Here is a 14,908-nt window from a genome sequence, read left to right on the forward strand (position 1 = left end):
AGATACCGGTATGTGCAATATATTGCACAAGTTTATTGTATACCGATTTGGTATGCATAAATCCCACTCAAATCAAATAGAGTTGCTGTCATCATAATATGCTGAAGCTTGACATCGTTGTGTTGATTGGTGATGAAGCAGTTTCTGAAACGTATAACAACCCTGAAAGTGGAAGGACACAACACAAGTTTATTAATTACTATACTAAAGCCACTTTCATTATTAATAGTAAGATTGTGCTTCCTTACAACACTTTTATCAGTAGATTACATTGAAAATGTACTAGGAAGTTTCGCGAAAGTGCATTGAAACGATCAATGTCAACTACATATAGACAAGCTTATGTTTGAATATTCTACCTTGTAACCCAAACAATTACGTTTCCGACGATACAGTTCTTTCAGGGACACCCTGTATATGTTATTATTACCTGCAGTACAAGCCGTTACGTAACATGCCAATGTACCCCCAATGAGTGCTCTAACAGCAAGACCAGAGAAATCTCGTTTTCTGTCCGGCACAATAGAACACAAAGTGCCTAGCTGCATACCAACGGAGCCGAAGTTATCGAAACCACATAATGCATACGTTGCTATTACTTCTGATCTCACCTAACAACAAAGTGGCCAACAAGTTAAGTGACAACAACCATGACAACATTAACAGAAGAAAGAAGGGTAATAAGAAAAAAGAAAATAAATGAAACGAGAGAAACTAGAAGAGGAACAGAAAGAAAAAGGAAGGAAGGAAGAAAATGAAGAAGAGGAACAGGTGGGGAGGAAGAAGAAGGAAGCAATTGCTATTACAAATTAGGATTTAAAAATTGGGGTTCAATAATTATTGGTCTAAGTAATAAAAATGGGGACTCATGTAGCAATTACAAGATATTTTAAGATAAATAAAGCACCCAATACTTACAGAGTCCCTATTAACTTAACCAAAAATGATGTAGCAATTACAAGATATTTAATGTCTAAATAAAGCACCCGATACTTATAGAGTCCTTATTAACTTTACCAACATACCATTAATAATAATTGCTGGACCTAACTTGATTTGTTGGAAGATACCAAGCAAAATAAAAATGGACTATTCCAGAAAATAGATGCACACCCCCTATAGAGGAGTTCAGATTTCCGGACTTTTTGTCCAGTAGTGACTGTTGGAAATTCAGACTTACAAAGTGCCCAAATGCAAAAAAAAAATATCCGGCATAAATGTAGTTCTAAGTCAGAAATCCTGAATTTGAGAGCTCATTTTGGGCCTTACCGTGATTTTTCCTTCATTTAATTGGGTTTCCAAACTAACAAGTTCAATTGGCAAATGGAATTTCAGTCGTTTTCAGAAAGCAGACTTGGAAATCCGGCCATATCTTCGATTGAAAAGTTACTCCTCTACAGGGGGTGTGCACTTATTTTTTGGAATAACCTAATACCCGTTTTAAACTTACCGATATTGTGGCCCCTGTGCCAGCTTTTCTATTTTTTATTAATTCCGCTAATCTCTCATACGCAACGAATTCATTGATGAATGTTTTAATACCTAAGAGTTCCGCTACCTTACCGCAGTCATCCCACTCGATACCCATCATGTACGCAATGGGCATGAACAGATAGGAAAATATAAGCTATGAGAAAAAATAAAACAGCAACATAAAATCAAATACATTTTAACACTCTTCACGCGCGACGACATGTTTCAAAAAACTTTCAAAATTCAAAAATGTCATAAATGTAAATTTTCATGACCATATTTGGAATCAGCATGAAAAATGCATTAAAATGAGTACAAACAAGCCTAGTATTGGTTCAGTGGTTCTTGAGATGGCTCTTGATATTTTGAGAAAATATCTATAAACCTGGGACTTCTTATGTCATTGTATGTTGAAGCCTATGGCATTAATAAAAAAAATAATGCACGAGAACATTCCTTCTCATAGTAGAAATTGACACATATCACTTTCAAATAAATTTTCTGATCTATTGCATTATGTGTATATAGCAGATGAACGATTTTCTCGTTATTTTAACTGGATGTTGAGATGTAATATTTATTATGCCTAATATTTTGGAATCGCTCTGTGAAATATGTGAAGACAGTATTGGAAAAATATCATCATGAAAATGTTTTTTGTCAAACCAAACGAACATAATATCTGTAAACAGGATTTAGTGGATATTATAACTGAAGACCGAATTAAAAAGACTAGTTTGCGTCTGACGTGCTGTCAACCAGACCAAAAATGCCGTACTGCTCAGGTCAGCAACCAATCACATCGCGCCGTTGTCCTGACGTCAGACACAAACTAAAAGCAAACAAAACACTCGGGAAATTAGCAGTTGCAAATACAGTTTTCTCGAATGCTTTGTTTCTGAAGGACGTTCAGAACACATATCTAAATGAGATATTATGTATGCTTTTAACTGGTTGATCAAAAATGGGGATATAACAAATAAGTAATTTACCTCTATACTTAGTTCAGGAAATCCCATCAATCCCCCAGTATATGCTAATACTCCATTCACAAGAGCCAATAATGCTACGAAGACAATGAGATTAGCAATGATATCAAGAACGGCTGGGATGGCTTGAGACGCACCAACGGTAGCTGCTTCTATCACGTTACGCTCCTCGCTGTATTCGAAATAGAAATAAAGTCCAGTCACTAGAGGTAATTGTCTAACCAAAAGAGGTATCAAACTGTTCATTTTGATATAACAATTCAAATATAAGCATAGATTTCAAATTCTATGATGTTTCTTTGCCTATGTAATTCAGCAAAATAGATCAAGGTCAATTGGCATCAATGTGTTACCTGGGTAGCGAAACATCTTGGATAGCGCAAACTATTCTTTGTTCTGATGGATTGTCTTTGTTATATGTTTTGTTGTTGTTCATGTTATTGTTGTTGTTGTCCTTGTTACTGCTGTTAATTTGCTTTGTGTTGTTTTGATAGTTTACCTTTTTGGCAATGCAAGATATTTTGCATCCGCGAGATGTGATTCCTCTGTCTCCGGATACAGTAATTTGGCAATAGCCAATGCAGCCGGTGAAGACATCACCAATGCTGCCAATAAATGCACGGTATCAATACCCATCATACTATAGACACCAATAATATCAGCAGCCATGGTGGCTAAGCCGCAACACATGATGGCCATGATTTCAGACTTGGTCATTTTCTTAATGTATGGACCGATTAGGAAGAAAGCTTCAGTCTGAAAGCAGATTAAGTTTTACATGAAATATTGCCATAATGTACGATCTTTTAATATGAAATTTATTTTAAAAAATCAAACATGATTTTTTGGTATATTTGTTATGTTTACACATGTCCCAACTTGACCTAAATAGAATCAGCCAAATTCATTGAGTTTGTCAGATAAACGGCCAAAAATAGCCAGTTGGTTTTATTTCACGAATATTTAGTTATTTCGGCTTAGAATGGACAGAAACATTTCCCGACTACCAGCATTTTCAGTAAAGAATAACAACATTTTAATTTGACGGATTTATGGTTTAAAAAACCCAGAACATAACAAATAAATATGCTTAAAGAAGGAAATAATGCCGGAGCAGAATAAGAAAAGATTAAACAAAAAATTAGTAAGCATTTCAAAAATCCTAATTTTCAGTGATTTTGATCATTTGGATTAGACGGAAATTCTATACTACTGGAATAATTCAAATTTGCAGAAAAAATAAATGTTGATAACTTCATTCTTTTGTCCTGTTTCACTGCATTGTTAACATTATTCAATTAAACAATGGTAGGTATTCGTCGCGTTGGTGTTTATGTAAGACAAACTGGAGTGAAATATTCGCTGTGGAAGTAGTAATGTAACAGGATTAACTAGATGGCACTGTTGCGTTTGAGCAAACACGAATATCTATGCTTGTGATTCCCCCTACCCCCCCCCCCCTTAACCCACCATGACACCCTTAACCCATCTTGACACCCCGTAATATGTTTAATGCTATAATGGCTATGGGCTATCAGTATACCAACGCAGGGCATTGTAGCTGCTTTATTTACCGAGTAACGGCTGGCCCTTTATTTTAACATTTGGGGCCCTGGGGTCCATAACGTAAGATATATGGGTTCATTTATACTTGCAAATATGGAGTACCCCACGGGCTATCATTGTACCAACTCAGGGCCCTAAGGCTGTTTTATTTGATGAGAAACGGCATGATTGGTATTTTTACATTTGGGCCCGTGACCTTTGACCTCTGGGTCAAGATGGGCAAAAGGCACATCTACTGGGTATGAGCCTTAGCGCCATTGTAGTTTTGGAGATAGCCCTGTCAATATGAAGGGTCTGGAGATGGAGAAGACTAAAGAGCATAAGCAGAATATCTATGCCCTGTTCCACAGGCATAGATAATAACCATAGCGATAATAACCATAGCGACACATTCACAAAATAATTTGTGAATGTGTAGCGCTGTTATTCTGAATCGCACCATTGAAGAATATGCATAAAACATGGATCGTAATTCTATGGAAATTTCACATTATGTGGAGTCCATGTATGTTTCACTCGCACCTTAACAATTGGTGTCTTTGAAACGAGCCCTGTGTATGGTGGTACACATACACAGCTGATTAGTGCTGCCTATTTATAGTGCATGGTAATACATTCAAAAATTGTTTTCATATATCGCTATGATAATTAGTCTAGACAGCGGCTTGAGTTAAATAGTATCATAAAATTCTTACGAATCCAACAATGATGTTCCCAGCTGCATTTATTGATTCTGGGGCTGTTGTTTTAATTGAATGTTGCATAAGCCATGTAATCTTGGTAATCAAAGATTGTATGATTCCTAAGTAGTATACGACCGCTACGACGCTGTTGAAATATATGATGACTGGAAGAACCTGGAAGAGAAAATGTTAGGTAATGACCAAAACATTTGTTCAACAATCTATTTTTGAATACGAGCCATTGTAAATGCATGATCATAAACGATCGGACACACAGTTTGTTGTTTTGTTTGTTTGTTTTTACCGCAAAAGCAAAGAAGTGATCTTGGTAAGTGTCACCAAACACAAATATACAACCAGCTGACACATAACCCATAAACGTCTTGGTGAAATCTCCCATGAAATTGAAGAGGTAGAATCCAACCTTTGTCCTTAGAATGAAGAGGCCCAACGCAAATTGTATAGCAAGACCCCAGATCACGGGATTCCAATTTATCTATAAAAATAGTTGAATGAAAAGTGTGCAATTATTTTAATATCTGTAATTATGTTATGACATAATTATATTGATCAATCAATTGACAAATACATTTGCACTCAGTGTTAGTCTTAGTATAATTATGTCTTAACGTTCTTCGTCTCAGTGTTCTTTGCTTCCGTATTAATCTTAGTGTAAGTTTTAGGTGTTATCATTGGTATTAGTATTATAGTGTTATTATTACTGCTGTAGAGGAGACTGAGGTTGCAGCTGTGGATCGTAGGACTTGGAAGCATCTCTTGAGCCGAGCAGCAGGTGGAGAAATGCATGACACTGTTACCGTAGGTAGGTAGGTAGGTAGGTAGGTAGGTAGGTAGGTAGGTAGGCAGACAGGCAGACAGGCAGGCAGACAGGTCAGGTAGGTATATAGGTTAGTGCTAGTCAATGTTTTAATGTTTGTCACTTAGTCCCAAGTCTTAAAGATCAGGTGTAGTGCAAGGGTTTAATTAGAGAGCTCAGAGAATGGCCAGGTTTCAGTAGCGAAGTAAGGAGTTTAGTGTGAGGGAAAAGTCAAACTTTTCATCCCCTGTTTTTCAATTTTGTATCCCATTTTCAGTCATTTTAAGGACACTTTACTCTTTACCGTCCCCTTTGTATCCCTAAAAAAATTAGGGGAGGGGCAATTCCCCCAGCCCCCTGGCTACGTCCCTGCAAGGTTTGGCTGTGTGTTACGCATACTATGTCTGTAGTGCTGCTGTCATTGTTACACGGTAATGAATTGGGGGTGTGGGGCAGTATTATACAGACCCTGGAAGATGTGGTTTGTACAACTATAGAGCTATAGAGAATATAATTTCAACAAATATTGTCATCTGACTGATTACTTACATGTCTAGGATGCCTAGATAATAGTAGACTAATTAAAACAAGAACAGCAAGACCAGCTAATGAAATCAGTTGACTTGGGTTATCTTTGCTAAGAAAATACAATGTTGCCACGATAACACCGACAAGAAGGATCCGTAACGGCCTAGAAGGTAAAAACAAATTGGCAATGGTTCAATTTTTTTTCCGATGTCAAATAAAAATAAAAATACCTGGGATGTTCTAGCCCTATGTATTAGTCTGGGAACTAAATCCCAAGGATATGATTGGGATCTTCGTTTAGCCTTTTGTGTTCTGACTTCTTTCTGGTGGCTGTTGGCGGCAATTTTGAAATGTTTTTTGGTCTGAAATTGGATTTAAATATATTATTTGACCTTTAATCATGAAAATGATGCCATAAATCAATTTCTTGCATGCAAAAACCTATGAAATGATGTATCATATGTGCACCATTAGTGAAATATTATGATTTAAAATTTTCAAAATGGCCGCCGGCGGCCATCTTGGATTTCTCGAATTCGCAGCCGCTTTCGCAAAAGCACCTCCGTGATTCATCAACCTCAAAGGTCCAATAACCCAAATCAAGTGTCAAAATCTCTACCCTATCCGGTGTAGGCCAGGTCCTAGCTAGGGCCAGGACTAACAAGGCACAAAGAGAAACTCGTCAGTTATAATCATTCTTGCTGTTCAACAACCTGATAATTTTGGATTATTCTGAAATATACATTTTGTTAATTAATTTTGTGGTGAAATTGAGTTACGAAATAATTAAATATGCATTACCATATGATGTAAATCCAATATTGATCGATTTTTTTTTATTTTTTCAGATAACAACCCTGATATATGTATTTGCCAAAGTTATTACGTATAATAATGTAGAAAAGGGAACTGGCCACGATACAGGTGATAATTAACATCACTAGAGCTTCCTGAAATGAACAAATTGCTTGTTAATAGCAGTGGCAAAATAATCCATGCTATAAAAATACACTTTCCGGCAACCTTTCTGTCGGGTTGGTTAGATAGCAACACTAAGGTACGTGAATTTGTCATTCTTACAGAAAAAGTTTTAGACATACCATAGATGCTTCACACAAGGTCTATAGACATTCCCATTGACAAAATGATATCGTGTAAACATAGAATTTGTCTTTGAAGGCCTATGGTGTCAGAATGCCATGAAACGGTCACGTTATAAATAATTGAGAACACTTGCTACTCAGATAGATATTTTCACGACTTTTAAGATATATTATGTCACACCCACACAACCCACCAGCGGTCGAATTCGACGGTATCGCGTCGCAAAATGGGATGCAATTCCCATCAACTGCTATGCACTTTTCCAAAATGCATAGCTAAAAGTGCTATGCATAAATTTGAGCTAAATTCCTTGTCAGATATTCCCAATCTTCTTCCTATCTCTCACTTTGATATTCCTTCCTCCGAAAGGGCAGAAATTTGTCCTTTTTCGAACTCGGTTAACTCTCTAAATCTCTCTTTTTGTTTTTACCTCCATATCGTAGATACAAGCGTAGATTATGTAAGCAAGATAACCCATAGCCGATACGAGGTATATTAGTCTCCATATAAGCGTCTCGTTGGTTTGGGAGAAACGTTTCAACTTCAACTTCACTTTATCAATATTCTGAAATAATAATAATAAAAAACACGCATTATTGAAAGCCTATATACAGAGCCTTATTCCCAAGCAGAGGAGGCGATTTCTGAACTCACAAATAGGAAGCATGGGTGCAAGGATTGATCAGTGGGACCTGGTAGCCTAATGGATAGGACGTCCGTATGTAATTAGTTTGACTCCCATGTCGGCACATTCCCTCGCTTGGAACGCTTGCATGTAAATAACGGAAACTATGCAATGTTGAGAAATGACAATGTCTTCAGCGGTTTCCCAATGTGTCCAACATTGATTGATGGGGAGGCCGGGGAAGGGTAAACCATTGTTGTAGATATAATGTTTGTTCCCAAGCACAATATAGGCCTATGTCATTTCCATGATCATTAGAAATTCTGCACGGAATTTACGGCAGAGTGTGCCAAGCGTTCCAAGTACTTATTTCCAAGATCGTAGGTAAAGTTTTTTTTTTAATTGAGGACATTGGCCTATTTGGACCATAACGTGGTACTGTTACCTTCCACATTGCATTGCTAATACTTGAATTGCTGTTTTCACTAGTCTTGTGGTCTTGGATAGTTTGGTAGCAAATCGATTCATCTTGATCATCTGGTCCTGACACTTGCAAAGTATATCTCAGTTCAATTTCAATAGCATTTTCATTCGGTTTATCGTTCTGAAAAACAATGGTATACATTATGATAAATCTACATGTAATACTTACAATTCGGTGACATTGAATAATTTAGTGACATTAAAATAATTCAGTTGCATTGAATTCCTAAAGCGTACTTAAAGTGTCCAAAGTGTAAGGTTAGTCCCAGGCCCAAATGCCCGTGAAAATAATGTCAGGTCGCGCGGTCGCTTGACAAGCTTTGATATACCGTTTTTTTTGTGTACATGTGGTAATCTTTCGAATCGCCTAAATCGTAAAGAAGGGACGAGCTGCCCTCCTGCATAAAGGGCCTCAAAACGGCTTTAATCTTATTGTGGCTTATTTCGCTAGGTTGCTATCTGGATTTAATTCAACTCCCAGACCGGTAAACTCTCCATGGAATTTACATGTCAGAGTTACGATGGGTTGGACTGAGCAGTGTACTTCGAAATGCGCTTTTATAAATACGCACCTCCGCGCTGCCATAACTGTTTATCTCTTGAAGTCTCGAAGTGACCTTCTACATAGCGAGTGGTCTTTCTATACATTTGATTGCAAAGGCGGAACAACACGAGACTGCTGTGCAGCAAAATTGTCTATTTTGTTCAACTTTGTGATTATATTGTAAACGTTTAGAATGGTTGCAGACATCATTGAAATCATTGGTGTTAGAATTATTACACATGATACAGTTGTACTCTGATCTTTGTTTTATAATATTTATAATTTCTGCTTCTTTAAATAATGTAATTTTGAGACAACGAACTTACAATAGATTCGAAGCAGCGTTGGTCTTCAATGTCCGCCATTCTTGGTGTCCTCTAAAAGATGTCCGCCATCAATAATGATTAAAATTTTCAACGGGCTTTAAACGGACGATTTCAATACTACATTTACTATAGGCGTGCTTTACCGGTGTATGGTATAGCCTACACGATTGTCATACCATCTTCATTGATAAATCTCTGCTTTTGCTGTTATTAATTTTATTTTAATGTAAAAGATCGAAGTCCACTGTCCTGCATTGATGGGAATGATAACTATCATAATGGGCCATGTGTTTTGGAAATGATAAGAATCGATCAAGTGTTTTGCGAATGATAAGAATAGATGAAGTACCGTAAAGTCTCGTTTGAATTAAGTAAACATTTTTCATCATCTTCTTCTACTGATCCCCCTCATTATCAGCAACAACAACATCATCATCAGCACCAATATGCTATGGAATTCGAACCCAAGACTTTTCCTTCCATGGATGCTGAATACAAGGCAATAGAATTTTACTGCAATTTTCAAATCTTGGGTTACTATCATTGAAATGTACGCAGCGTAGAAATAAATTCGGCTTCAAATGCATATGTGACGTGTCATGTCAAAAACAGACACTTTTGGGCATGTTATCCATTTTGAGGTTTTTACATAATACTCTTAAATCTAAAGATATTTTGATCCACAACGCCGTTTTCCTCAGTAAAATCGGACATTCCTAAGCGAAGATATTGAGTTCGTAAGTAAATTGGAAATTGAGATATCGGTCTTTAAAAATATTATTGACAATGTTGAGAGTAGGAATTACCTTGAAAAATGTCTCAAAAATACAAGATGCTAGTTATATTCCTGAAACTATCGGACAATATTTTAAACATTAATAACATTACAAATTCACAACAAACCCAAATTGTGAAAAAATCACTCCCGGGGAGATTTTTGGCTATTTCTCTATTTATGACCCTGCCCAAAAGTGCTTGCTTTTGATATACCACGTCACATATACCATATTTGTCATACAATCAACCGTTTTGGAACAATGGTCATTCATTAGGGGGTAATTACTTGTTGGTAGGTGTTTAGGTAGCCATAATCATGATGATATGTGTCAGCAAAAATGGAGCGATAAAAATTGAGAAAACACATTTCCATACAATACAAAACAGTACTTGACAAAAGGCAGTTTTGAGAATTTAATAACAGCAACTTCAAACAATGTAAATGTGATGTTTGGATATTATACGAGTACCATTACCATGACAAAAGAAAGTTTATATATATATATGACAATTTTTTTTTCAAAATGCATTTTATTGCTTATATTACACCTATAAACAAGTATCTTCCCCCTGAATTAAAGTATAGCTGAGTTATGTCTCTAAAAAGTTAAAATTCTCATGTTGAATACTTGCTTCCTTAAATTTTGTATATAGAAAGTATAGGACAATCTCTAAAACACCATGACAAAAGGAAGCAATGGCCAAATAATTGCCAATTGTTTTGACAATTTTAAGCAAATTAGTCATCATCTTAAAAGAAAGTTGTTGGTATTTGATAAATTAATACAACAGTACTAATAAACTTACTAAACCGTCAAATAATCTACGAGCGTATTTTCTTCATATCTATAATAAATTACCGAGTTGCAAAACTTTTCGTGATAACAGCTCGAACGGTGGTGATGCATCTGCAAATGTCACTTTTGCAAACCTAATCATTCACCGAGTTACGCTGCATATTCACCTCATTTTTTTTCAATCTTAGTGATTAAAGTCTAAAAATGAGCAAAAATACCTTTAAAAATATCCAGGGACCTCAAGGTAGCGGCCAAAATAGTGAGCATCAGTTATCCTCCTAACAATTACATCGCGTCTAACAAAAAAAAATTTGCGCCTTCGCGTATCAACACGCCGCGTCAAAAAAAAACGCGTATCATTTAGTTTGCGTTATCTCGCGACATCGCGTATCAACACGCTGCCTCTAAAGCAAGTGGGAATAATAAAGGGCGCACACCACTAAATAATCGCCCCATTGAAATACGTGTAGAAACACCCGTTTTCTTTGCTCGTTTTGAGGCCTTTTCGGCGCTTTCTGAGAAATTTAGTGAGAACCAGTCGATTGCAAATCGATGAAAGTTTAACATATGTTTCAATGTATGGGTAGTCTTCCACCTCGTTTTCCCGGTAGGAGCCGCTAAACAGCGCCCTCACTGTTTTTGACATGCTCTCAAGACTGAAAACCTGTTTCTGCCCATTTTTAATACGCGGACCTATTTTCTCGATAATTGTAAAAATGCGACTTTTTTGGCGATTCAAATTCATGCACAGGCTTTACACTTTCATTTAAGCTACAACTCGCTGCTCTTTCTGATTATTAGTCCAAAGACCAGCCCTTAATACCTCAAAAACTTTCTGAATATTACCGGCACTCAGTACGGTTGCACAATGGCGCATTGATTTAGTGGTGTGCTCCCTAAACACGGGAAAATATTATTTAACAATCCGCAATGCATGGGTGACCATCAAACTTTGTGAACATGGCAAATATACAAAGTAATAGCCGTTATACATTTGTTGAGCATAGGACTTACTTTACTTATACTGGCTTTAAAATGTGTACATTTTATGTTTCACATTCACAAATTGTTGACTAGGGAGCAGTAGGCTTACTAAAACCATGATATTAGGGACAGATAAGAGGCAAAGCGGATAAGAGGGAGAAGAGTATATATGATAGGAAACGAGGTACATCCTAGCGGTACCTTATTTCTGATCATAAATAACAAACCGCTTGTCTTGGGTCACTGAAATTTCAGTGGAGTAATTGGATTCCTTGCCCCTATAATATACATAACTTTTGTTACCACTATGTTATTAGTTTGTGAGAAAAATGCAAAAATAGACGCAAATTTATCGAGGGGTGTAGTACCCCCTTAAATGAAACGACTGATCAATCTGTAATAAATTAGGGAGTTTGTAAAAAAACACGGAGGGTGGTGATGCATTAATTGCATTTATTTACGAACCGCGAAAGACGGGTGACCGCTAGTTAAACAAATTAAACAAATTTATGTTTTTGGCCTATATCTCAATAATATAAAATTTGTCTTTTTTACAACACATGATGTAATCTTGGAAATTCCCAAGTCTTAATTATAACATTAAACTTCCTTTTGCCATGGTAGGGCAGTATAGGCATCATGGGTTTTCCTAGTTATTTTCGCACTTTGGTCATTAATATTAATCATTTTTAAGTTCAATTTCCAATTTCATAAATCGGTAATTGAAATTCATTTTAATAATGTCATATATTCAAATACTTCACATATAGTGTCATTGATATTCTTCTTGTAAGTCTATTTCGTCCACCATGTTCCAGCATTGACTTTGTTTGTCAATAAAAGTCACAATTGTTGTTTCAGTTAATTAATTTCGTCAAAGTGTATTATACGCCAACATAAATAGGCCTACGGTACCGCTTTATTCACCAATTTAAGAAAAACACAGCTATGAATGTGGAATTTAAACAATGTATTTGTTTGCCAATAATTATAAGCATATTTGTTGACTTAACATGTGTAAATTCGTTGTTTTCTTACTCATCATGCTAAGGTATTTTATATTTGTGTATATTCTCAGTCATCCAGGTATATAAAATATCAAAATTGATAATTAAAATCTATTCAACTGGACTTACTATTTTAACTGGCGACGTTTCACATCCTATCCTGGATGTTTCTTCTAGCAGTCTGATTTCTCGGTGGCGATTGGTTTATAATGTTACAATATTATAGTGACCCGTGACGGGTCACAGAACTGAGTCGTCGAGGGATCTTTTGGATAGCAGAACTGTAGGCCCCCGCCAAGTTGGGGCGCAGACCTCCTTTGTTCAGAGATGGCTCCTCCCGCTTCACTTATACAGCCTCTTTCACATCTCTTTCAAACCACCGCGATTCTCTGTTCAATATGACAACGTCTTTGTTATCAAACGTGTGGTTGGTACTGTTAAAGGAAATCTGTACCATAAACTAATCAATGGCTATATAGTTGCAGTAATAATAAAAACGACAAACAGTAAAAGTCCCTCGCTTATACGTCCAAATAAAGGAGAAATTCTTAATTGCAATTCAGGGTAAAAACCACATGTGCCTGCTAACGGTCAAAAAATTTTTTATCGCATGAGGTGAAAGGGCTTTGGTAGTAGGTTACAAAAAGTCACATCAAAAATTCCTCCGGAGCTTGTTGCCATAGCAACGGCAGATTTTATGATTTTGGCGATTTTTGCTTATTTTGGGGTGAAAATAAGGGAAAATATGTACTTTTTTGAATCGCTCCTGACTTTATATTTGAGGTCACATTAAAAAAGTAACCTTACCACCATAAAGTAATATCTTTGTGCTTTCCCCAGATGTAAAAAATATTTCAATAATATTTCCCTATGTGCAATTTTAGGGCTGGGCAACATTGCCAATTTAGCACTTTTGAAAAAATGCAATTTTTACCCTATCTTTGAAGTCTAAAAACTAATTTTGCTTGAGCACCTAGAATTATTTCCTCTTTGTTGATACTTGGGCAGACATTGCCCCTTCCAAATTTGGTAAAAAATCTCTGGGGCTATTTGATCTGTAAAGCCAGTGTTGCCAGAAAGTTTGATAATTTTCAAAAAATGCATTTTTCGAAATAATGCATTTTCTACATATTTACTCATGTAACCTTTAATACCACCAACTTAATTGAAATATTTGCACACTTTGCACACATGATTAGACACACATTGCTACGGAAGCAACACTTTGAGGCTGGGGACCAGTACAGTCCTGCAAAAACCGGTATTGCCAGACAATCTTACTATATTAATCCAAATTTCCAATTTGTGCGTTTTACAATTATTTATTCCGTGAAGGTTATACTATCAATGTTAGTTCAATATAATGTGCATTTAAACATCATCTGATACAATAGAGGTTCAGACACATGGGCAAGTTTCTCGACAGGTGGCTTAGTAAGCCTTAGGCTTAGGTGACCTTGCGGATACTAAGTCTAGTTTGACCAAAAATAGTAATTATTACATGGGAAATTTAAAAATATGCATCTTGGAAAGTGTATCAGCTTATTAAGATGGATGTTTAGATCAAAAAGGTAAATCACAACATTTTTCTGTGACCCATGGTTCATTGGCCTATTGCCTCTTGGAATTCATAAGTAGGCCTAAAATGCAGGTTTTTAATGATTTTGGTCATTTTGGGCAAAAATTGACCCTTATTAACCATTTTTAGCCATTTTTTGTATTACAAAAGTTTAAACTACACTTAACTTTATTGATAAATAGGACTTCTTTAATTTTAGGCTATTGAGAGAATTCAACGAGTATGCAGTTTCCATGGCAACGGCCATGAATGCTCATTTTTAAGCAAATATCTGTAAAATAGAGCTAATATTTCCCAGTAAAATTAACAAAAAATGGGTTTAAATGGCTGTTTCCATGGAAACTGTCTTCTTAGAATTCTCCTAATAGCTTAAAATGTTATGCCAATCAAACAATTTTTGTAGGCTTTATGATAATCCTGTTAATGATTTTAGTTTTAAAAAGCCAAAAATTTGTAAAATGAGCGGTCCATGAAGCCTTTCGTGGATAAGTTTTTCCCTCTTATTGTAGGCCTATAAATGGTGTTAAACATAATATTGACAAATGCGCGAAAGCAGGAGCGAAAATAGCCACTTGTATATGGATTACGCAGGGGTGTCAGAAGTTAGAAAATTTTGCAAAATGAAA

At 36.1% G+C, this 14,908-nt stretch overlaps 1 protein-coding gene across 1 annotated transcript; it reads right to left on the reverse strand.

Moving 5' to 3' along the window:
* Nucleotides 1-91: 91 nt before the first annotated feature.
* On the reverse strand, nucleotides 92-8,313 carry LOC140163540 (solute carrier family 28 member 3-like). The gene is made up of 9 exons (XM_072186854.1): nucleotides 8,231-8,313; nucleotides 6,078-6,219; nucleotides 5,016-5,207; nucleotides 4,724-4,885; nucleotides 2,962-3,218; nucleotides 2,466-2,634; nucleotides 1,451-1,627; nucleotides 431-611; nucleotides 92-162 (listed from the first exon to the last, which is right to left on the reverse strand). Exons 1-9 carry the CDS (start codon nucleotides 8,311-8,313, stop codon nucleotides 92-94), a joined length of 1,434 nt encoding a protein of 477 aa, XP_072042955.1.
* Between the last annotated feature and the right edge of the window lie 6,595 nt (nucleotides 8,314-14,908).

The sequence above is a fragment of the Amphiura filiformis genome, chromosome 11 (assembly GCF_039555335.1).
Source record: "Amphiura filiformis chromosome 11, Afil_fr2py, whole genome shotgun sequence".
Classification (NCBI taxonomy): Eukaryota; Metazoa; Echinodermata; class Ophiuroidea; order Amphilepidida; family Amphiuridae; genus Amphiura; species Amphiura filiformis.